The following is a 25,477-nucleotide window of genomic DNA, read 5'->3' as shown; positions in this document are numbered from 1 at the left end:
ATTTACCCCGAACACTGTGGGGAAATACTAAAATACTGCCAGAATTTTAAGCAAAGCAGTGACATTTTGGAAGCACCTGGACTAGAGGCGGATGTCTCTGTGCTCCCGAAAGCCGGATGACCACTCGCTGCCCAGTGCCATGGATGCGTGATGTCCCCAGAGGCACGTGTCCCCCCCACCCAGCCTCACTCCAGGGCGGGCCACTGACCAACAGAGAAAGATGACCCTCGATTACAATCCTGGCACCCCTCACGGCTCTGGGTGACAACTGACTGATTGTTTTTTTAATTATAGAAGTAATATGTGATCATTGTGATTTTTTAAATTTCTTTTTTGTCAGAAAATAAGATTATAACCTAAAATAAGTCTGCACTTTGCGTTTTATATTTAACAAAATATCCTTCCAAGTCAATAAACAGAGGCCCCACCTTTTCTTTTTAAGGGCTGCATAGTATTCCACGCTGTGGCTAGAACATGTTTTGTTCTGTCATCACCGTATCGTCAGGCATCAAATGATGGATCTAATAAGTGCTCTTACATATGTGCCTTTAGTAAAGATTCCCAGATGTGAAGGACTTGGGCCAAAGGTTTGTATATTTTTAATAGCTATTTTCAGATCACTCTACCAAAAGCTGGAGACAAGTCAGACTCCCAGAACCACCCCCAACCCTTCCTGTGATGTCTGTTTACCTGACGGATCCTAAACCAGCACCTCGCTCTTGGTTTCATCTGACTTTTCCCACAACAAGGGTGAGCCCCTTTCCATATGATTAGGGACCATTTAAATTTCTCTGAATTGCATTCCCCTTGCCCATTGCCAACAAAGGTCCGTCTAGTCAAGGCTATGGTTTTCCCAGTGGTCATGTATGGATGTGAGAGTTGGACTGTGAAGAAGGTTGAGCGCCGAAGAATTGATGCTTTTGAACTGTGGTGTTGGAGAAGACTCTTGAGAGTCCCTTGGACTGCAAGGAGATCCAACCAGTCCATTCTGAAGGAGATCAGTCCTGGGTGTTCATTGGAAGGACTGATGCTGAAGCAGAAACTCCAATACTTTGGCCACCTCATGCGAAGAGTTGACTCACTGGAAAAGACTCTGATGCTGGGAGGGATTGGGGGCAGGAGGAGAAGGGGACAACAGAGGATGAGATGGCTGGATGGCATCACTGACTCGATGGACGTGAGTCTGAGTGAACTCTGGGAGTTGGTGATGGACAGGGAGGCCTGGCGTGCTGCGATTCATGGGGTCGCAAAGAGTCGGACACGACTGAGCGACTGAACTGAACTAAACTGCCCATTTTCTGCTGGCTCATCTTTCTTTTTCCAGTGTGCAGGAGCCCATTCTATCTTAAGAACTGGAAGCCTCTGCTCACATTCAGGCGAAGATTGCCCCCAGGCTATCATTTATCACGTGACTCTATCTGCGGTCCCCTGTACCTAAAACATTTGTTTAATGAAATCAAACGTATTTCTTGTCTGTCATAGTTTCCCAGTTTGGGGGTTCAACTATAGTTTTCATTCACTCCAAGGTTTAACAAATAATTTTTTAATTTATATTTTGTTTCTAAACTATGTGTCTCTCTGTGTGCCAGGATTCATGTACTCAATATAACCAGCTACTTCACAGCAACAGCATAAAAAACCAAGGTACTTCCACTGGAAGCGACACATGAGGCTCTCTGAAACCCTCTTAAGAAAGAGTAAGGGGTGAGACAAACATGGTTTTCTAAATGTATTAAAGAGAATGGCCAAAGGCAATAAAAATGTTTCAGAGTCCCATCGAGTTCTCACGCCAACCTTATTAGACACAAGCCCCAAAGAGAATCACTCTCCTGACCCTGTGCTCTGGACTTGTACTTAAACTCAACATTTTAAAGCAGTGATTACCTAACAGCTGAGTCCCTTAAGCCCTGGAAACCATCCATCTGACTCCATAGAACGTGAGGACCTTGAGCTGAGCTGGGATGCAGTCACTGGCAGGCCAGCATCGCGATGCTCGGGGGAGGTAGCTAAGAGGATATCTAATAGTCTGAACATGCTGGAGGGGGTCACAGTCATCTGTCTTTGGGGTCAAATAAGCTCATGTTATAGCTTACAGGGACACACTATATTTGTAATATAGTCCCTTCAAGGCCTCTCCCTACCCTAGACCACCAGTGCCCTAGAGACCTCCAACATGCGTTCCTCAAGGGAGACCTTTGCTGCCTCCCTCCCAGTGCCTCCAGCCCAGCCCAGCACGGGGCCTGGAATCGCGTGGACACCCAGCCAGTGCATCACCGAGCACGTCCAGTGTATCTCCGAGCACGTCCAGTGCGTCTCCGAGCACGTCCAGCACGTCACCGAGCACATACCCGAACATGGCGACCAGCAGATTGACCAGCAGGATGTTGGTGGACAGCATGTAGATGCACACCAGGGGGATGGTGATCCACTCGGGGAAGCGGGGCAGGTTGTGCTCGTCCAGCTCCACGCACAGGGGCTTGGACTCGTTCCCAGTGAAGGTGCAGTGGGAGAAGTCGTACGTGGTACCTGAGGATGCAGCAACCAACAGGCGAGGTGAGGACACTCGGAAGGGCAGCACCAAGGCACCCCAGCGGGCCACGAGGTGAAGACCGGGCACTGTGTTGGGCACTGTTCCAAGACACTCTACCCAACTGGGCATAAGCCTCAGAATCACACTTCATTCACTGACTCATATTTCACCGAAATAACGCCACTGGTAGCAACACGGATGGACCAGAGACTATCACAGTAAGTGAAACAAGTCAGAAAGAGAAAGACAAGTATCACGTGGTATCACTTGTAGTGAAAGTCACTCGGTCGTGTCTGATGCTTTGCGACCCATGGACTACACAGTCCATGGAACTCTCCAGGCCAGAATACTGGAGTGGGTAGCCGTTCCCTTCTCCAGGGGATCTTCCCAACCCAGGGATCAAACCCAAGTCTCCCACATTGCAGGCAGACTCTTTACCAGCTGAGCCACCAGGGAAGCCCTATCACTTATATGTGGAATCTAAAAAGTGGTAAAAAGTGAACTTATCTACAAAACAGAGATAGTCACAGGCGTAGAAAACGAACATGGCTACCAGGAAGGAAATGGTGGGGGGAGGGGGTGTGTGTAAATTGAGAGGCTGATACGCATCTGTGTGACCGGGGGCAACAGCCTAGAATGGGGGCCATGGAGAAAGTCTGGATCTGGAAGAGAGGATGAGGAGTTTTTCCTGGGAATCTTAGAGAAGGCAGTGGATGTAAGCGTCTGGTCCTCCAGGAGTCCCGCTGGACTCGACCCTCCGCTGAGCGTGCGAGTCTGACCTGCCGGCTGGTGACACACCTGTCAGAGAAGATGGTGCCACACCCATGTGACCTGCAGCAGGACTTAGAGGCTGAGATGCCAACTGCATCCCAGGTCACACAGCACACGAGTGACGGAACCAGGACTTGAACACTACCTGTCACTGACTCTTTAGGTCACCATGAACCGCCTCCCGTGGGACTAAGGCCACCAACATGTAGGACTGTTGGGAGGACAAAACACACCCACTTATGTAAACTGGCAAGTGCAGAGTGCAGATTGGGGAATGATAATAACAAGCTGCCTTTCCATCGGTGCATGGAAAAGAGCATTCTCTAAGGTCTTGGAAGAGACTGCAGCAGAAGACACCAGAAAGACCACATGAGGCCATGGGGATAATTGAGAAAACACCAGGGAGCTAGGAAATACAAGCCTAGGCCCGGGCGAACATCAGGGGGGTTTTCTTGTGGCAGGACAGAACGCGATGAGCCCAAGCTACTGCCAGCATCACAAAGATGTTCTACAGTTTATCCAAAACACACACCAGTTTGCACATGCCCCATGCTTTCCTTATGCCAACTGGCTGTGATCAAATGAATGCCATCTCTGCTACCATTAACCTGCCTCCAGATAGTTGGCAGTGAACTCATACCAGAAGCTTAAATCCCAGGTTCCAGGGCAAAATTTTTCACTATTGCACTTTTTGAAATAAATGGGTACCCTGTCACTCTGGACAGACCCACAACACTCTTTTCTACACCAGTGAGGATTCTGGCTGTCATCGGCCATGCTGCTGTCATAAGTTTGAGAAACACTCTTTTTAAGAAGGTTTAAAAATTGCAGGCTGAGATGCTGGGGACAAGCTTGCCAGGGTACATAAGATCCTGCTCAGGAGAAGGAAAAGGCTTTGAGGGTTAGTGTCCACTGCCTGATGTTGGCCGGACTCCAGCAGCCTGTTCCTAGGACAAGTCTCAGGATCAAACCAGGAAGCCCTGGAGGCTCCCTGAGAGCTGGTTCTGGAAGCATCTTTCGTGTCCCAGCTGTCCCCATCGGGACCATGTCAGGCTCACCATCCACATCGCTGGGCACTTGGCCAAACATGGCCAGGTAGGGCTCATAGATGACTGAGCGGAAGATCCACCTCCAGCGATGCTCGTTCTGTCTAAGGATGCCCTGCCTGGCCACACCAAAGGCCACCATCCACACGGCAAAGAGGAACAGGAAGAAGAACACGTCGATCAGCTGTCGAGGGAGGAGGACAGAAGAGCAGCGTCAGGACTGCACCAGGGCGGCTCGACTGCTCCGCTGACCACAGAGAAGGGCAGAGGGGCCCCAGGGACCTGCGGCAGCCAGCATCATCCACCCACCAATTTTTAGACATGCTCATCATCACCCCCGGGTCTCAGGGCATGCACTGATGGGTGCATCTTTGCTTGCAGGTTCCCAGGCCATCTCAGAGCAGAGACTTTCTGAATGAGACCTGCCTGGGAGCAGAAGAGGGCCCCAACTCCACAGTGCCCCACTCCTCTCCAGCCAACCCCTGAGCTATTGCTTTTTTTTTTTTTTTTTTAAGGAAAATAAAAGCTCTCTTTTTTAAACAACAATACACCATTTTATTGTTTTTAATGTTCTGCACACACAGCATGACTTCATGGTGACTCGATGCCCCAGATATGCTTTGAATTAAAACCACAAACTCAGAGGAGCTCAGCGCTGGAAAGGAACCTCGAGATGAGCTCATTCAAACGCCCATCCGATTTAAAGACAAAAACATGGAGGTTTGGGTCACGTGGAGAACGAGCTGGGAGAAGCAACGTGGTCAGCGTGTAATTATCTTTCTGTTCTCTGGCCCCATGAGATGGGTCTGGTGGTGCTTCCCTGAGGTCTGTATTATGTGGTTATAAGATTAAAGTTCCAGACCTCGCTTTGCTCCTAGCTCACTGCATGTCTCCAGACAAACATGTGAACCTCCTGAACCCAACTGTCCACATCTATGAAATGACTGTAAAAGTCCCTATCCTGCCTACGCACACGTGCTCAGTCGTGTCTGACTCTGTGACCCCGTGGACTGTAGCCCACCAGCCTCCTCTGTCCACGGGATTCTCCAGGCAAGAATACTGGAGTGGGTTGCCATTTTCTATTCCAGGGGATCTGTTCCACACAGGGATTAAATCTGAGTTTCTTGCATCTCCTGCATTGGCATGTGGATTCCTTACCACTGTGCCACCACTAGTGAATACTTAAGACTCAAGTGAAAGTACTTGGTAACATGGACGGTCTAAATAGAGATCTTTACTAGGAATGTGCTGAGTTATGCAGTTTGCTCCCAACAGTCATCTTTCATTAAATTTTAACCTGGAAGGGGCCCCTGAGGAAAACAGATCAAAAAAAACAAACGCTACTGATTATGAAATGCCACCATCCCTCTGTGGAGAAAAAGTTCCTCTCAGCAACGAAAGGAACTCTGGGTATAGTCAGAAGAAGGACAACTAACCACAGATACTCTTTATTCTTACCATCCTCTGCAACATTATAATCTTGGGTCCTAAATTTCTGCTGACCGTGAAAATGTGAATCAACCTTAGGGTGAATATAATGTAATCCAGGCAAAAAATCACTCGTCCCGAGTACAGTGAGGTTTTGTTAGCAGGGTGGAGCCTGTGGAAAGAAGGGAAAGACTTTGTGAGATGCTGACAACACATTTCAAAGCTGTGCTTTTGTATCACTTTTATTTATTTCTGGATTTTATTTGCTATATTGTCTTTTAATTTTACTGAAGTGTAGTTGATTTATAATCAAAGTTTTAGTTTTAAAAATAACCAAACGTGAAGAAACAGCCAAAAGCCTGGGAACTGAAAGTGGAAATAGACCAGGGTCTGCACCTGCCCTTCAGCCACTGAACACCAAGGGCCGCGTGCACTGCCCTCGTGACTCCAGGAGAGACGAGGACATCACACACGGCAGAGCTCCCAAGACTCCCGACACTTCAGCCCTTCAGCCTAAATACAGTAAGTCCCCTCCACATGGACCTTCAAGATGTGAACTTTCAAAGATGCAAATATGGGTTCCCACGTCCAGTTGTGTAAGTGAGTTCAGCTGTCTGGTGTGCACTGTCAAGAGCACGCATCCTGTAGATTGGGCTTTGTGTACTGCACTGCACAGCTCTGTGTAGCGTGGGCTTCCCAAGCAGCTCAGCAGCAAAGAATCCGCCTGCCCACTCAGGAGATGCAAGTTCAATCCCTGGGTCGGGAAGATTCCCTGGAAAAGGAAATGGCAACCCGCTCCAGTATTCTTGCCTGGGAAATCTCGTGTACAGAGGAGCCTGGTGGGCCACAGTCCACGGGGCCGACAAGAGTCAAACACGACTCAGTGGCTAAACCACAGTGTCGAGTACAGTCGTGCTGTAACTTCACTTCAAGCCCAGGATGTCCGGAAGCAAGCGTAAAGGAGCAGTGATACAGCTGCTTCGAGCTGGACTGTGAGGAAGGCTGAGCCCCAAGAATTGATGCTTTTGAACTGTGGTGTTGGAGAAGACTCTTGAGAGTCCCTTGGACAGCAAGGAGATCCAACCAGCCCTTCCTAAAGGAGATCAGCCCTGGGATTTCTTTGGAAGGAATGATGCTAAAGCTGAAACTCCAGTACTTTGGCCACCTCATGCGAAGAGTTGACTCACTGGAAAAGACTCTGATGCTGGGAGGGATTGGGGGCAGGAGGAGAAGGGGACGACAGAGGATGAGATGGCTGGATGGCATCACTGACTCGATGGACGTGAGTTTGAGTGAACTCCGGGAGTTGGTGAGGGACAGGGAGGCCTGGCGTGCTGCGGTTCATGGGGTCGCAAAGAGTCGGACACGACTGAGTGACTGAACTGAACTGAACTATACTTTTCAAGGTACTATATTGTAAGATCAAAAATGTTTCATTTTTTGTGTTTGTTTTTAATGTATTATTTGAGTGAAAATTACTATCAATCTATTACAGTACAGTACTATATAGCAGATTGTGTTACATGGGTCCCTAGGCTAACTTTGTCAGACTTAATGAACACACTCCCCTGACATAACATGTTCGAAAGGAGGGGATTTATTGTACTACTGTAGGACCCAATCCTGTTGTCGCTAACTTCCCGGCTCACAAGGCTTCCACAATGATGCCAACCACTTGGCACCTGAGCCTGCCAGGTTCCCCCGAATGAAACTTACCTCATTTGCACCAGATCATTTGATTAACTAACCATCTGCTAGCATGTTCATTGAAAACCTTATGTGCTTTCTAACTGGAATGATCCAGAAATCACGTCCAACCGTGATCCAAAAGCTGAGCCTTTAACCCAAGCAGAAAGGGAGGATTTGAAGGAGGAAATTGAGCTTTATCCAGTTCACATCATAGTGTGAGCACTCACTGTAAAGCTTCTCATTCTCAGAACAGATCAGATAAGTCGCTCACTTGTGTCCGACTCTTTGCGACCCCATGAATCGCAGCACCCCAGGCCTCCCTGTCCATCACCAACTCCCAAAGTTCACTCAGACTCACATCCATCGAGTCAGTGATGCCATCCAGCCATCTCATCCTCTGTCGTCCCCTTCTCTTCTTGTCCCCAATCCCTCCCAGCATCAGAGTCTTTTCCAGTGAGTCAACTCTTCGCATGAGGTGGCCAAAGTACTGGAGTTTCAGCTTTAGCATCATTCCTTCCAAAGAAATTCCAGGGCCGATCTCCTTCAGAATGGACTGGCTGGATCTCCTTGCAGTCCAAGGGACTCTAAAGAGTCTTCTCCAACACCACAGTTCAAAAGCATCAATTCTTCGGCGCTCAGCCTTCTTCATAGTCCAATTCTCACATCCATACATGACCACGGGAAAAACCATAGCCTTGACTAGACGGAGCTTTGTTGGCAAAGTAATGTCTCTGCTTTTGAATATGCTATCTAGGTTGGTCATAACTTTCCTTCCAAGGAGTAAGCATCTTTTAATTTCATGGCTGCAGTCACCATCTGCAGTGATTTTGGAGCCCCAAAAAATAAAGTCTGACACTGTTTCCACTGTTTCCCCATCTAGTTCCCATGAAGTGATGGGACTGCATGCCATGTTCTTCGTTTTCTGAATGTTGAGCTTTAAGCCAACTTTTTCACTCTCCACTTTCACTTTCATCAAGAGGCTCTTTAGTTCTTCTTCACTTTCTGCCATAAGGGTGGTGTCATCTGCATATCTGAGGTTATTGATATTTCTCCCAGCAATCTTGATTCCAGCTTGTGTTTCTTCCAGTCCAGCGTTTCTCATGATGTACTCTGCATATAAGTTAAATAAACAGGGTGACAATATACAGCCTTGACGTACTCCTTTTCCTATTTGGAACCAGTCTGTTGTTCCATGTCCAGTTCTAACTGTTGCTTCCTGACCTGCATACAAATTTCTCAAGAGGCAGGTCAGGTGGTCTGGTATTCCCATCTCTTTCAGAATTTTCCACAGTTTATTGTGATGATCCACATAGTCAAAGGCTTTGGCATAGTCAATAAAGCAGAAATAGATGTTTTTCTGGAACTCTCTTGCTTTTTCCATGATCCAGCAGATGTTGGCAATTTGATCTCTGGTTCCTCTGCCTTTTCTAAAACCAGCTTGAACATCAGGAGGTTCACGGTTCACATATTGCTGAAGCCTGGCTTGGAGAATTTTGAGCATTACTTTTCTAGCATGTGAGATGAGTGCAATTGTGTGGTAGTTTGAGCATTCTTTGGCATTGCCTTTCTTTGGGATTGGAATGAAAACTGACCTTTTCCAGTCCTGTAGCCACTGCTGAGTTTTCCAAATTTGCTGGCATATTGAGTGTAGCACTTTCACAGCATCATCTTTCAGGATTTCGAATAGTTCAACTGGAATTCCATCACCTCCACTAGCTTTGTTCGTAGTGATGCTTTCTAAGGCCCACTTGACTTCACATTCCAGGATGTCTGGCTCTAGGTCAGTGATCACACCATCATGATTATCTGGGTCGTGAAGATCTTTTTTGTACAGTTCTTCTGTGTATTCTTGCCATCGCTTCTTAATAGCTTCTGCTTCTGTTAGGTCCATACCATTTCTGTCCTTTATCAAGCCCATCTTTGCATGAAATATTCCTTTGGTATCTCTGATTTTTTTGAAGAGATCTCTAGTCTTTCCCATTCTGTTGTTTTCCTCTATTTCTTTGCATTGATCGCTGAAGAAGGCTTTCTTATCTCTTCTTGCTATTCTTTGGAACTCTGCATTCAGATGTTTATATCTTTCCTTTTCTCCTTTGCTTTTCGCTTCTCTTCTTTTCACAGCTATTTGTAAGGCCTCCCCAGACAGCCATTTTGCTTTTTTGCATTTCTTTTCCATGGGGATGGTCTTGATCCCTGTCTCCTGTACAATGTCACGAACCTGATTCCATAGTTCATCAGGCACTCTCTCTATCAGATCTAGGCCCTTAAATCTATTTCTCACTTCCACTGTATAATCATAAGGGATTTGATTTAAGTGGGTGTAAATACGAATAGAAAAGCTTCTCTGCTCCATCAGAACCAGGAATTTCACCTTGAAGCTACTGGGGAGGCAGGTCTGGAAGGAGCAGGACTGGGCAAGGGGGTTCACGGTTTGGGTGCACCCCAATATCCCTATCAGGTGAAGTCATGTTGCTTTTTCCCTCCAAACACAATTTCCAACTGGTTTTTCCAATCATGAGTTCTGAGATTGAGGAAACCTTGCAACTGGGAGGGCAGGCTCCAGAACCAACATTCGAGTTGAAGTTAAATGCATGTTAGATTATATGGCCTCAAAGCAAAACGCTGTGTGATATTTACACCTTCATCATTCTCTAGGGCCCTCAATTTCTAATTCCCTCTCCCCAAATTATACAAGCACAAAGAGAAAAACCATGAAGAACCCCTTTCCAATTACAGATCACCAAGAGGGGGGATGAGAGGAGACACAACTTTATATCAACCAGGCTGTGTCTCTAAGAGGCAGAGACAACAGGCATTTGTAATAATCTCTAAATGGGGGAGACAGGGAGGATACATAGCAACTGGGCAGCCCCAGACCAGCTCACCCTCCGGCCACGTGATGGGAAGAACTGTAAGCAAACCAATTCTGGGGTTCAGAGGGACTGCTGTAGTAAGAAAACATTTTTTTAAAGGAATAGCCACCGCTTTTCTGAATGGTGTTCTGGAGATAGTCTACTCCCTCATAGCTCAGTTGGTAAATCATCTGCCTGCAATGCAGGAGACCTGAGTTCGATTCCTAGATCTGAGTGGGTGGAAGATCCCCTGGAGAAGGAAATGGCAACCCACTCCAGTATTCTTGCCTGGAGAGTCCCATGGACAGAGGAGCCTGGCAGGCCCCAGTCCACAGGATTGCAAGAGTCAGACACGACTTAGTGACTCAACCACCACCACCATACTCATAACGTTGCTGCTGTTGCTGCTTAGTCGCTAAGTCGTATTTGACTCTTTGTGACCCCATGGACTGTAGTCCACAAGCTCCTCTGTCCGTGGAATTTCCCAGACAAGAATACTGAAGTGGATTGCCATTTCCCCCTCCAGGGGATTTTCCCGACCCAGGGATCGAACCCCTGTCTCCTGCATTGGCAGGTGGGTTCTTCAGCACTGAGCCACCAGGGAAGCCCTGTATTCATAAAATATCAGGACCATATTTCACCCTATCTCACTTATCTCGGGCTTGAAATGTCTCTCCTCCACCTTTCCAACTGAGAGAATCCGCACACTGACACTTGAAGATGTGCTGAGGACTACTTACCGAAAGACAATCCCCGCTATGAAGTAGAAAAGCCCGAGTGAATCCATGACGTTCCACAGGTCGGTAAAGTAATTCACGCCGTTCACGCACCACTGCAGAGCAGAGGGACAGAAAGGACACAGCAGCTGGAACATCAGCTGCGTCCAGGTTTATTCACGCTCACACATTTCTCTCCAGATCCATTTTGAGTCTGTGATGTACCAAGTATGCCCTGCAACTGACCCCTGTGATTCCCGGGGGATTGGAAAGTACGGTCACATGCCTGCTGTTCTGTTGCTCATATGTTGCTAACAAAGTCAAGGAAAAAAAGACACAGGGATCCTTACTGTTCTTTAAAAAGGAACCTGCAGAGCCTGTGTGGGCCAAGTTGGAACCCTCCCCCAACCGCCACGTACAGTGGTGTAGGCTGCACACTGGACAACTCTTCAAGGCTGTTACCCATACTGCCGTCATCACAGATTTGTGTGTTTCCTATAAATATTTTCTGACACATGACAATAAAAGGTCTTTAAAAAGGGAACTTTTTTTTAGAAGTTTAAAAAACCCTTTTTTGCACGCAGGTGCTACACATGGCACCTAAGGGAACAGATGTGGTCACAGAAATGACTGATGTGAACAATGTGTCTTAAGGATCTTTTTGTCATGATGTGCATTTATCAGTCATGATTTCTCAGAAGAAAGCATGTCAGGGAAACACTTGAAGAGGGATAAGATTCTCCATTAGAAGAGGCTGCATCTGGACAGCCTCTCTGGCAATCCATCCACTAGATTTGGGTGATTCCAGGGAGGTCATCTCACCTGTCATTTGCTTATCCAGTCAGAACATATTTACTGAGAGTCAACAGGATTGCAAATACCTGTGGGGGGCTCCTGAGACACAAAGACATCAGATTGGGTGCAACGTGGACTTTGAAGGAATCCACTGGCCCATGGGAAAGATAGATGTTAAACATGTTTAAAATGAAACGTGATAAGGGTCGGAGGGGAGGTAAGACCAAAGGTCCCAGTGAGCTCAGATAAGGAAACCATGTACCTGCCTTACTCAGGGAAGAGGAAAATAACAACAAACACGCGTCATCAAAGGAACACGGCACTTTTCAACTCTACTACATGAACTCACCACCATGGGCCACCCGCTATCCAGATATCTCCTTTCCTATTCTACACCTGAAACCAGGGCCTGAGAAAAAGAAGCAAAGGAACTCGCCCAAAGACAGAAAGGCAGCAAGTGGTGGGTCTCGGGGTTCTGAAATCCGGTTTCCTCTCTCCAGCATCACCCTGCTTCTTTACAGTCCATGGGGATCCCCCAGTCTTAGACTTGGAAGAGATTCAAGAAACAGCATCAATTTCTCAGGAAGCCCTTCTCTTCATTCGTTAATAAATGCAAATGGCAACTTTAGTGGGCAAGGCGGTGAGAACATTATGAAATCAAACACCAAGAAAGTATTACAATCCCTCAGGTGTACCAGGGGAAGGGGTGGTTAGGGAGTTTGGGATGGACAGGTACACACTGCTAAATTTAAAATGGATAACCAACAAGGACCTATCATACAACACATGGAACTCTGCTCAATGTTGTGTGGCAGCCTGGATGGGAGGGAGTTTGGGTGAGAATGGATACATGTATTTGTATGGCTGAGTCCCTTCACTGTTCAGCTGAAACTATCACGACATTGTTAGTCAGCTATGTGCATGCATGCTCAGTCGATTCAGTCGTGTCTGACTCTGCGACCTCATGGACTGTAGCCCGCCAGGCTCCTCTGCCCATGGGATTCTCCAGGCAAGAACAGGGGAGTGGGTTGCCCTCTCTTCTCCAGGGGATCTTCCCAACCCAGGGACTGAACCTGGGTCTCCTACATTTCTTGCATTTGGCTGGTGGGTTCTTTACCAGTGAGCCACCGGGGGAGCCCTTAATTGGCTATACCCCAATACAAAATAAAAAATTTAAAAAAAATACGAAAAAAAAAAATCCCCCAGATATAAGCAGCCTGATCTGACCCTGTTCCCCTGTGGGTGGCGGATCTCATGGGCTCAGAACGGTCCATTGGGTGAGCCCAGTGACGTGGGTCCCCACCCACCCAGGGCAAGATGAGGGCGGCTGGGACAGGCTCTCCCTGCCACCTACTTCCCTCTCTGAGACCTTGGCCTGCGAGGCAGGTAGGCACAGGGCAACCGGACAGCGCCAGCTGGCTTAGCCTCTGAACCCGTGATGGGAGGAACGGTAAGTACATCAATTCTGCGGCTGGGAGACACTGTTACAGTAAGAAGACATCTTTAAAAAGGAACAGCAGTCTCTTTTCTGGAAGGAATGCCAGGGTCAGGCTACATTCATAAAACACCGTATTTCACCATCTTTCTCAGGACTGGGGGATTCGAGGCCCTGAAGAATGAGTGTGCTCTCCACGAAGGGATGCTGGGACTTGCCTCATTTTAAATAAACATTCACAGACTGCTTAACAGACCTAAGAGCTATTTAGCAACTAACTCTGTTTGTTCTCATTGATTGCCTTGGTTAAAAATTCCAATTAACAGAGCAACCTCTGCCACCACCATCCCCCCACGGGCAAGGGGACCCAGGCAGACACCGAGGAGCATGCGTTTGACATTCAGACACGATCTGAAACAGGTAGCATCCCGCCTGGTTTTGATTTTCGCTAACAAGTGTGAATTGGGTTAATTAAGACAGTACCAGGCTGGCAGAACTGATGGTTTGAGGAAACCAACCGCATGGAGGATTCCAAAGGCCTGAGACTGCACACCTGAGGGGAAACAGCGATCTCTAGTGTCAGAGTTCTGTAATGACAAGAATCAGCAAGGCTGGCTGGCATCGCAGACTGGCTCACAGACCACACAATCAGAGCGGCTCTCGGATGGCAGGGCTGGCCTGGGCCCCGCGCTCCTGACCCTAAGCATGTCCTTCACCATTGCCTTAATACGCAAGGTTGCTGGATTCAAACTGCCCCTTCAAGAATTTTTACAGGATGAACCTAGAACCTGTTATACAGAATGAAGTAAGTCAGAAAGATAAAAACAAGTATCGTATATTAATGCATATATATAGGCCTTCCCTGATGGTTCAGTAGTAAAAGAATCTGCCTGCAATGAAGGAGACGCAGGGGATGTGAGTTCGATCCCAGGGTCAGGAAGATCCCCTGGAGGAGGAAATGGCAACCCACTCCAGTACTCTTGCCTGGAGAATCCCATGGACAGAGGAGCCTGGAGGGCTACGGTTCATGGGGGTCGCAGAGTCAGACATGACGTGACTGAACATGCACGCGTACAATGCATACATGTGGAATCTAGAGATATGATTAGATATGAATCTAATCGCAGGACAGGGATGGAGACTCAGACATGGAGAACAGACTTGAGGGCACAGCTGGGGAAGGACGGGGTACAAACTGAGAGGGCAGCATTGACACACACACCAGCACGCGTGAAACAGACAGCTAGCGGGAAGCCGCCGTGTAACACGGGGAGGTCAGCTCGGTGCTCTGTGATGACCTAGAGGGGTGGGATGGGCAGGTAGGAGGGAGGCTCGAAAGGGAGGGAGTGTATTTATACTGATAGCTGATTCACGTTGTACGGCAGAAACCAACACGACATTGGAAAGCAATTATCCTCCGACTAAAAATAAATTTAAAAGAATAACTTTTTACAGAGAAAGAGAGGGCAAACTTGGACAGACCTGCTGCTGCTGCTGCTGCTAAGTCGCTTCAGTCGTGTCCGACTCTGTGCAACCCCACTCTGTGCCTACCAGGCTCCTCCGTCCATGGGACAGAGCTACACACGGTCCAATATCACCCATTTGGAAGGCAGGACAGCTGGGACCCAGTCGGACGCTGTGGGCATCACGTCAGGCCTGGGGAATAACTGGGAGCACACTAGCCCGCCGTCCTCCCATGCAGAGTCCCCGCCGTGTCTCTCCTGGGCAACTCTCCATGCACTCCGCCTGCCCAGAGCCCCTCTCCAAGCTAAACACACCTGTCCTGAGACTCCTTCCTGCATGACCCAAATCAGTGATGAGCAGTTGATATGCATCCGAATCTGAAGGGACACGCTTGTGCTGAGAGGACTTAGAATTTCACTCTCTTGGGTCCTCTCCGCCAATCTCCCCATCAACTCAAAACTCACTCATTCTACACTACCTGCCATGCTCACCTCCTCTCCTTGAAAGCTCTCAGAAGTGACCCTGATGGTCATCTCTAACTGGTAAAAAGTCTATGAGGACAGAGATGTTTGCCTGCTTGGTTCATCCCTGGGGTCTAAACACTGCCTGGCACCCAGTAGGTGCTCAATAAATATCTGTTCAAAGAAGGAGGGCGTGGATGAAGTGTGTTGGCTTGAGCCAGGATGACTCTCCCTGCGTCCTCCATTCAGGCCCAGCTCTGCCCCTGAAGCAGTCCAGGAGACGCCCTCTCTCTGGACCTGATGCTCCTTTAGGTGCCTGGAGGATACAGATGACCTTGGGAATCACATCGCAGGCTCTGTGATGAAATGCAGCCAGGAGGCAGGGTCAGGAGTGGGACTAGGGGAGAAATGTTGGGAGTGTGAGTAAGGGGCAGTTAAGAGCAGGAAAAGAACTTTTTATCAATTGTTCTAAGAAGCAGCTGCCAACAGCACCCACTGCCCAGAAAGCTACCCCTGAGCCCTTCCTGCAAGCTTCCTCCCCAAAGCCTGGCTCTGGTCTCAGGGCTCCCCACTTATTCTCAGTCACAGCACAGCTCTGGGGTTCAGTCAGGAAGACCCTGCCTTCTCAGTTCATTTATTAAAAAGATACACACGCTTGCCGGAAACGCAATAGCGCCAGCTGCTATGCTAGTACCCAAGGATTAAATGTGAATAAAAACCAAATGTCTGAATGAAGTCATTCCCCTGCCACCCACTTCTGGTCAGGAGCAGAGTTTGGGCGAGGAGCTGGAACTCCCCAGTAGAGTTGATGCGGATGAGATGGGCGAGGTTGCCTCACAAGGCATCCGGTCCTGTGGCTCCTCTCTGGGACTTCCTGTGGCTATCATTTCATAGTTCTATGTACGTTAAGTCATTATACTACATACCTGGAATGGATACAGGGCTATGTCACAATATTTCAATAAAACAGAAAAAAATTACCGCTTACAGTAGGAAAGATGCCCATTTAAGGACAGGAAACCAGAAGATCAAAGAAATTCAGTTACTACCATGCTATTGAGAGTCCCTTGGACTGCAAGGAGATCCAACCAGTGAATCCTAAAGGAAATCAACCCTGAATAGTCATTGTAAGGACTGGTGCTGAAGCTGAAACTCCAGTACTTTGGCCACCTGATGCAAAGAGCTGACTCACTGGAAAAGACCTTGATGCTGAGAATGATTGAGGGCCAGAGGAGAAGGGGATGACAGAGGATGACACAGTTGGATGGTATCACCGATTCAATGGACATGAGTTTGAGCAAACTCTGGGAGATAGTGAAGGACAGGGAATCCTGGCATGCTGCAGTCCATGGGATCACAAAGAATCAGACACAACTAAACAGCTGAACAACAACCATGCTGTTTGCAATTCCTGCTGGTTTTCTCTTTCTCTCTCCCTCTCCACTTCTTTGGGCTCATGACTTATTTCCCTGCTGGGCATCCCCCACCCACAGAGGACAAGAGGTCTGCTAGCCTCCAAGATGGTGTGAGACTCAGGGCTTTCCCCCAGCAGCCAGCCAAAGCCCCTCAAACTCACCCTTTCATCGTCTTTCTCTGCAGTAGCTAAACTTTCTCTTTGATGTGGCTTTGAAAGGTAGTCAACCACGCCTGGGAGTGGAGCAAAGGCAGGGAGGCAGGGCCCCAGCCCCGACCCCACTGGTCTAGGAGGAAGCATGTGTGACCCTGGGCAGTGCCAACTCCCATGACAACATAACTCAAGAGGTGCTAGTTTAACTTGGTTAACTCTCACGATGGCCCATTTCTAATTGTTGACTCTCCTTCCATCTTTCTCTGATTCTCTCATGCAGGTATTTTCATACCCTGCCTGCTGATATGCAGTTAAGTCCAAAAAAGAGAGCAAGAACTAGCAAGTAAAGACAGCACTGATAGACTGCATGGAAGGAGTTGTGGGTCAAACCATGTCCCCTCCAAACTGATACTTCTAAGGAATACCCCCCAGCACCTTGTTTGGAAGTAGAGTCCTTGCAGGTGTAGATTAGCTAAAATGAGGTCATACTGGAGCAGGATGGGCCCCTGACCCAATGATTAGTGTCCTCATGACAAAGGGAGGCTGGGACAGAGACACGCACATGGGGAGAAGGTGGTGTGGGCATGAGGACAGGGATCAAACAACACATCGCCAGCAGAGGAGCAGCAAAGATGGCCAGCAAGTCTCCAGGAACCAGGGAGGGGCCTCAAACAGGCTCTTCCTTGCATTCTCAGAAGGAACCAACCTTGCCCACAACCTGATCTCAGACTTCTGACCTTCAGAACAATGAGGTGATGAACTTGCACTGTTTCAGCCACCTGGCGGTGCTTCATCATTGCAGCCTGCCCTAGCCCTGCCATCATCGCAGCCCTAGCCCTCATGGGCTCATACAGAAGGTCCCTGGGCTGAACTGTGACCTCCTGAGCCAGTGCTGGGGCTCCCGTGAGGCTGATCCGAAATCACAGAAGCCTTTTGCACTTTAGCAGGACCAGATCCTGGGGGAGACCTGCTGGGGGAGATTATCAGACCAGAAGCCTGATAATCTCACCATGCTCAACACACTTCCACCTGTACCCCATCTCCAGTCCACACCTGAAACTCCCACCTACTGGACAAGCAAAGGCAGATTCAGGGCACTGGTGCCAGGACTTCTGCCATTCCTTGTGCCCATGGCAGATGCTGCTAATTCATTAAGGTGCGCTCCTGCTGAAAACAGAGCCTCAGAATCTTTCTCAACCCAGGGATCCTACTGCTGCTAAGTCGCTTCAGTCGTGTCCGACTCTGTGCAACCCCATAGATGGCAGCCCACCAGGCTCTGCCGTCCCTGGGATTCTCCAGGCAAGAACACTGTAGTGGGTTGCCATTTCCTTCTCCAATGCATGAAAGTGAAAAGTGAAAGTGAAGTCACTCAGTCATGTCCGACTCTTAGCGACCCCATGGACTGCAGCCTACCAGGCTCCTCTGTCCATGGGATTTTCCAGGCAAGAGTACGGGAGTGGAGTGCCATTGCCAGGGATCCTAGAAGGCACCAAAAAGTATTAGAGTTGGCATGATAATTGAAACCAATTTAGGATTCTCATTCTAGGCAGTGACTCTGTGTGGTCAAAACCAGTATCCTTTGCCCCTCCAAACATCTTGTATCACTTGGCACAGCACCTCACAAACTATAGGCACCTAGGCCATACTTGTTGAATGGATATGTTTTTGCATTTGGGCTCATATGGGACGAGAGTGATGGCAAGAGCAATTCTCATACACTTTACAAATTACCATTTTAAAAGGGTTTTCTGGATGACTTTTTATGATGGTTTAAGGACAGCACTGACCTTCAACATCAACATTTATTTATTCAACAACTATTAACTGAACACTGATACATGCCCAGCCTGGGCCAAGTTTGGATTCAAGGGTGGAAAGAGCATGTCAAACAATGCAGATCCCAAGAAACTACAGAAAAGCACCATGAATAATTGAAACGAACTCCCTGAAATTCACAAGAATGAATATGAATTCTTCCCAACACTGTCAATCTGACACACTGCACATTGAGATGCTCTTAAACGGCAAGTCCTTCCGGTCTCCCTGCCACGCATGGTGCCGCCTCCCCCGGCGATGGTACTGACAGGGCCACAAATAGCTCCCAATCCCTAAACACAGGAGTGGGTTTAGAGTCCAAGGTCAACCTGCTCTTTGAACACATTGCTGATCCCGAGTAATTCATCTCCATTAGCATTAATTACAGAGCAAAGCCTTGGCCTGGGGCTGAGATCTCACGGAAGTGCGTCTTCATGTTCACGGGTGATCACCTAAGGAGAACGTTTGTTTGGGGGACATAGTGACTTTGGAACTTCAGGAGCAGCTTCTGTTCCTCCATGGCAGTAGGAAGCCCCCACCCACTGAGGACAGGAGGGGGCACGCACGTGAGGGCTGACCTACCTGTCTCACTTCATCACAGAACAGGACAAAGACGAGCGCGTAGAGGACGAGCTCTGGGGCGTGGGGCACAGAGTGGAAATCCATGAGCAGCACGTAGGCGAAGAGCAGGAGGAAGGCGATGTAGAAGACCACGTTCCAGGAGAAGACCACGAACGGGGAGGTGAAGAAGGCCACGTAGTACCACAGGAGCCTCCTGTGCTTGTCCAGGGGCTTCTTCCTGGACCGAGAGGAGAGAGCCCTGTCACCATCCCAGCCAGCATCGCTGTGTGGGCCTCATCTCCCCTGCTGAACGCAGATGAACACAGACCCACAGCCGGGCTGGGGCCAGGCGGCCAGAATTCAGCCTTGGCATTGCTTGGCTACCAGATCCAAATTCTGCCTCAGATATAAGGACATGACCCCACTTCTGCCTGTTTCAAACCCAGGGAAAACCCACAGAGATCCCAGACCTAATGTGTGCAGGCACTAGAGTGGACGTCATAAATTCCAGGCCTTACAATGCTTTCTTTACACAAGAGCACACACTGAGAGATGTGTGCACAGACACAGACACTTGTACAGACACAGATGCTTGTACACACACAGAAGAATGTACACACACATATGCATGTACACACAGATGCTCATACACCGACAGGTGCGTGTACATACATAGATGCTTATAAACACACAAGTACATCTACACACAGACACTTGTACGCACATGCTTGTACACACACAAGTACATCTATACACAGAGAGATGTATGTACACACAGAGAAATGTTTGTACACACATAAGTACATCTATACACACAGATGTCTGTATATACACAGACACTTATACACCCACAGGTGCATATACACACACAGATGCTTGTACACACACAAGTACATCTACAGCCTCAGATATATGTATACACACAGACGATTATACACCCACAGGTGCGTGTACACACACAGGTGCGTGTGCATGCACATGTATGTTTGTACACATGCAAGTATGTCTACACACATAGATGCATATACACACACAGATGCATGTGCACGCACACGTGCTCACACATTCACAGATGCATGTACACACGCACACACTATTGTGTGCCTTGGTTTCATACCTAAATGATACAAAGCCACAGCCAACCAAGGGTATAATAAACAGACACAGGATAATCTTCCAGTTCTTGGTGTCTCGGGAAATCTCTCCATACCACTGCTTGGAAAGAAAATTCTAGAGGAAACAGACAAAGGAACAGGTCCTTATCAGTGCAATGACTTGCTGGATGGTGTGCAAACTTTCTTCCCAGCCCTCAAACCTCCCCTCACTCTCTGAATTGAGATCCTTATTCTTTTATATTGGTTACCTGGATTCTAAGGGGCTATGATTAAACCACTGAAACTTCTGCTTGATTTTCAGTTCTGTGGACTTTAAAATAGAGGCTGTATGAGTCCAAATTCACTAAACCTATGAACCTTAACCAAGTGTAATTTTTATTGTGCAAGTCTTCGTCAGTAAAACAGGATGATGTTGACCTGCACGCATGCTGTGAAGATAAAGCGTGATTGCACATACGAGGAGTGTGTAGGTGAATGTCAGTCTGTCCCCTTCCCTACCTTTCCTCCAGCTGGGATGGTGGGTGAAATATCTCCCCTCCCAAACCTGAGGCACAAGACACAAATTGCTGTGAGTGTAATTCAAGGCAGAAAGCACCTACAGTGGCTGAACCCACTTCACACTAAATTCCCTGCTCCCAATACTACGGATAACGGCTGTGACAGTAACTGCTACCATAAAGGGCCGGCTCCACTCACAGACTGTCTCACTGAATCCTCATAGCAAGCCTTTCTTTACCCCCTACTCTGCCCATTTTACAGATAAGGAAACTAAGGCTCAGAGAGCTTGTGTAACTGGCCCATCCCTACACCGAGCTAGAGGTAACCCTGGGTCCCGAGAGCCAGCTGATGAGAAAGGCCCATTTTTAGGCATGCCGTTTGGTGACGGCATGCTGCTCACCTGGACCCCGGGCTGGGCAATGAAATGCTGGTCGGTTGCCTCCACTGCCAGCTCCAAGCAGCTGCTTCCCCCCCAGGCTTCACAGGAATAGACCAGGAGTTGTTCCGCCAAGTCCTCATCGCTGCTGTAACACTCTGTGAACAGCTCTAAGCGACAGCATCCCCAGAGAGAGGGAAGAGGGAAGCAGGGCTGGCCAATGCATAGCACTTTCTCACCCTGTCCCCTCTGCCCCAGCCAAGCCCCGGCTTCCACAAAACCCCCGCTGTGACTCTCCTGGTTTATAAAAGGCAGAGATAAGGCCAACAGAAGAGAATTCTCCACAGGGCAAGGGGTCTTCTTTGGGTACCCCATGCCCATTACATGCCCAGGAGGGCATAGCACCTCCTGGTGGCAGATGTCAGAAATGCCCATTGAGCTGTAGTGAACACAGGGAGCCCCCACCCCCGCCCCCGCTTTGATGGGGCTCAGCCACAGCGGGGAGGATTCAGACCCTCAGCTATCTCGTTTACCTTTTGTGCTTTCTTGGTGAGGGTCTCTGCAGTTAAGGCACAGGGCCAAAAAAAAAAAAAAAGCCAAAATGATGTAATAAAAAAACACTGACCAATTGCATTGAGGATGTCTCGTATTTTGACACGTAAGAGTTCATATTTTGTGCTCTTATGACAAAGAGATTGGTGTGTTGATCCTCAGAGGAGCTATTTTAAAAGTCAAATGTTAGGATTCATTGACTAGCTAAATCAATCTGAAATCAACATGGTATCTTCAAATTTTAAATATATTAGAAGAAAAAAATCAGACACCTTTTTTTTCCAGTGCAGAGAAGCTCAACTCATGAGGATTTCTTCATTAGATAAGACAACAGATAAGCACGGCTGCAGTTGGCAATGTGCCACACTGCAAACTTAAAACTCTCAAGTGGGGGGAAAAAAAATAGAACTGGCCTAACATTCTGCGTTGCTGGGAGGCAACTTGGTCCTGGATTTCTCACACCTCGCATGGCCCAGGCCTTCTGAGCAGGGGCACCGATAAGCTTTGTTCAAGGGCAGGTGAAGCAAATGGAGGACAGATGTTCCGGGAGCATCAGACTCAGCAAGGCCTCTGCCCACCTCTGTTCCTGGTGATGAGAAACCTCCCCCTGGAGGGCGCTGGGCAGCTCACCTGTCGTCTTATATTATAGAGGCCCTGAGTCTCCTGATTTTGGGGAGCTGTGGGACTGTCAACACCAGCTCTTATTCACATCACCCCGTGGGGAATCGAGGCACAAGGAACAACCCTGGATGCTGTTCTGAATGCTGCCTTTCCCATAGTAATAAGCTATCTGCGGCCCCTAACTAGGGCTCTGGGGTCTTCCCTAGGTATGGGTATGGGAGATTGGCAGGCTAACCCATCTGCTCACATGTCAGGTGAAACCTCAGACCTGTCACGGTTTCTGAATAGCAACACTCCAAGGCTCTCCTACGGTGCTGAGTTACTTAGACTTGACCTGGATATGGCTCTGGGAGGCTGTGGGGTGAGGAAGCCCCCATTTTTCCCCACCTTCAATCTTAGGAAAGTCAGTAAATGCCCCCTAGCGTGCCTATGCCACCCCCGGATCCCATTCCAGGAGGCTTACCCACTGCCCGGGTCTCGTACTCGTTTGCCAGCTCCTCCGACTCCCCTGCAGCGTTGATGTCATTCTTCACCTTAGCCAGAGTCTTCAGAAGTTTGCTGGCCCCCAGGGCGGCCAAAGTACAGCCCCTGGTCTTTCAGAGAAGTGAGCATGCTGCCGTTAATTCTAAATCCCTTGTGGTCAAGCCAACATCAAAGTCAGACAAGGAAAAAATTGTGGCAAAAGCAGGAAATGGGTTCCCAGCAAGATGTGCAATGTGCACCAAGAGTCCTGAACCTGAATATACTCACAGTCTTGAACACGGAATTAACAGGCAAAAAGACAGTATCAAGATCAATGTAGGACAAGCTGATAGTTCGATGGGGCAGTGGGAGGTCTGAAGACCCACCCCCATGCTATAAGAGCTCAGGTGGGAAAGTGGCCAAGGACACGAAGATCTGACAATGTAGTTAGTGAGACTGTGTGTGAATTAATATTCAGTACCTAATTGTAGGCTCTAAAAATGGAGAAGGTAACTGCTTTTCAACTGCTCATAAATCATTTAGAAAAATCATTATGTAGGGAATCACAGAGAAAAATATCAATCATTTCCCAGAGAAGATTTTGTACAGGCCATACCTTCCTGTCTATAATGTGATAAAGCTAGAAATTAATTTTTAAACTAAACTTAAAAACCTCATCCACTTGGAAAACAATCGCACATCCACACACACCTAAGAAGTAAGTGCTTTCTGGATTGCCCACAATGGCCAGCACTTTTCAGAGACCTCCCCTCCCAAACACACCTCTGTTCACATTAAAAACAAGCCACAACCATTTTCGTTACATCAAATATTTCATTTCATTAGTGATGCTTTAAGATTAGGCTCCCCAGGTGGAACAGTGGTAAAGAATCCATCCACCAGTCCAGGAGATCCAAGAGACAGAGCTTCAAAGCCTGGATCAGGAAGATCCCCTGGAGAAGGAAACGGCAACTTGCTCCAGTATACTTGCCTGGAAAATTTCAAGGATAGAGGAGCCTGGTGGGCTACACTCTCTGGGGCAGCAAATAGTCAGACAGGACTGAGCGTGGACACATATGCGCACACATGTGTGAGTTCTGAGAGGGTCAGAACAACCACAGCAAAGCGCACATTTGCCAAGGAATTGGGCGTTTACCTGCTCCCAAATGACTTTGGAGAGTTCCTTCTTGTTCTGAAGAATGGCCCAGATGAAGAGTGCTTGCAGGGGGTGCCGAGTAATAGGAGACACATCCTGGGAGGGTTAGAGCAGGGAGTCAGCACCTGCAGCTGGAACACCACTTTAGCAGACACACCAGTATGAGAATGAAAATGCGGTCAGGATGCCCTAGGGAGCACCCCGTGTTTGGAGGGCTCTGTAACTCGGTGCCTGAATCCATTTTCAGAGAATAGGGATGAGCATTTCATCTCCCCAGGGCACCAGGTGGTATAATCTGACACGGAATCTTTGATCTATCACAAAAGGCAATGTACAAGTAGATGGAAAAGTATAAAGGCTGAAAAAAATGTGCTGACATCAATTTAAAAACTGAATGACTCTGACAGCCAGAAGAGAAAGCAATTCCTTCTCACCATATAACTCTCCTTCTCATCTAGAAAAATGCTCAATCTAAATTCCGACTTTCCGATAGTTAAAGTTCAATTATCACAATGTAAAACTATATTTATTTCTTTGGAGTGTTATTCAAAGTTCCTAATGTTTCAGCTAGAATCCCAGCTTCATTTAGCCGCCTAAGGGAATCTTTTTCAGATAGAAAAACAACTCTATGTATAGATTCCTTTTAATCTTTCCTTCAAGTTTTACCAAGATACAAAATGTTTCTGGCACAGTTATGGATACTGTGGAGAGTTTCACTATAAATAGAATCAAACAGCTTTTTAAACACTTCCAACTTCTTCAAACACCTAGCTCATTTAGATTTTTGCAACACACACATATATTAAAATTCGAGAACTATAAAAGATAATGACCTAGCTTGAGTTTTCCCAGAAGTAAAAGGATTTGAGACAAGCATTTTATTTGAGAAGTGATTCCGGGAAAACCACTCGGAGGCTGAGGAAACGAAATTAGAAAAGGACGGACCTACAGGTTATCATGGTAAATAACCAGAAACGAACCCCACCAGGTGGGGCTTCCCTGGTGGCTCAGCGGGAATCTGCCTGCCAATGCAGGAGATGTGGGTTCAGTCGCTGGGTCAGGAAGATCCCCTGGAGAAGGAAATGGCAACCTACTACAGTATTCTTGCCTGGAGAATCCCACGGACAGAGGAGACTGGTGGGCTGTAGTCCATGGGGCTGCAAAGAGTCAGACATGACTTAGCCACTGAACAACAACTGTCCCACTAGGCAACTCTAGGGGGCAGTGTAGGACACAGGCCTCAGAATTATCCCCTCTGAGCAGGAAGGTTGCTGGGGTATTTATACACCAACTTGACCCTCAGTGGGCTCTGAGCAGAGCAAGCCTTCAGCAAAGAGTTGCTGGTGCAGGAAACTGGCCCTGCCTGTCCTTTAAGTAGAAAATCTTGAAAGAATATAAGTAGTACATCCATAACATCCTCTCAAGTGGAAACCAGGATTATCCTTTTGGAAAGATTTGCTTCCCTTTTCATTCACAAAGGAAAACTTGGCAGTTCTCCAGTCCTTTGCATGGATAGCACAGAACTGTTTTAGGCAGATCACATCTAAAAGGCTAAGGCATGAACAGG

At 47.9% G+C, this 25,477-nt stretch overlaps 1 protein-coding gene across 3 annotated transcripts in view; it reads right to left on the bottom strand.

Moving 5' to 3' along the window:
• Positions 1-25,477, bottom strand: part of TRPM8 (transient receptor potential cation channel subfamily M member 8) — an 80,587-nt gene that overhangs the window by 31,228 nt on the left and 23,882 nt on the right. For all 3 annotated transcript variants that reach the window (XR_011565952.1, XM_019957949.2, XM_019957950.2), the window contains exons 9-17: positions 23,911-24,006; positions 22,756-22,885; positions 21,144-21,289; positions 20,248-20,360; positions 19,152-19,368; positions 11,057-11,148; positions 5,806-5,947; positions 4,360-4,531; positions 2,349-2,526 (exon numbers count right to left, since the gene is read on the bottom strand). Coding sequence is in view for 2 of the 3 variants with exons in the window: in XM_019957949.2 (XP_019813508.1) it covers positions 2,349-2,526; positions 4,360-4,531; positions 5,806-5,947; positions 11,057-11,148; positions 19,152-19,368; positions 20,248-20,360; positions 21,144-21,289; positions 22,756-22,885; positions 23,911-24,006 (1,286 nt within the window). In the remaining variant the exon portion in view is untranslated. The remainder of the gene's footprint in view (positions 1-2,348; positions 2,527-4,359; positions 4,532-5,805; positions 5,948-11,056; positions 11,149-19,151; positions 19,369-20,247; positions 20,361-21,143; positions 21,290-22,755; positions 22,886-23,910; positions 24,007-25,477) is intronic.

The sequence above is a fragment of the Bos indicus genome, chromosome 3 (genome assembly GCF_029378745.1).
Source record: "Bos indicus isolate NIAB-ARS_2022 breed Sahiwal x Tharparkar chromosome 3, NIAB-ARS_B.indTharparkar_mat_pri_1.0, whole genome shotgun sequence".
NCBI classification, from domain to species: domain Eukaryota; kingdom Metazoa; phylum Chordata; class Mammalia; order Artiodactyla; family Bovidae; genus Bos; species Bos indicus.
The sequence above is the reverse complement of the archived record's forward strand: the minus strand, read 5'-3'. Positions and strand labels throughout refer to the sequence as shown.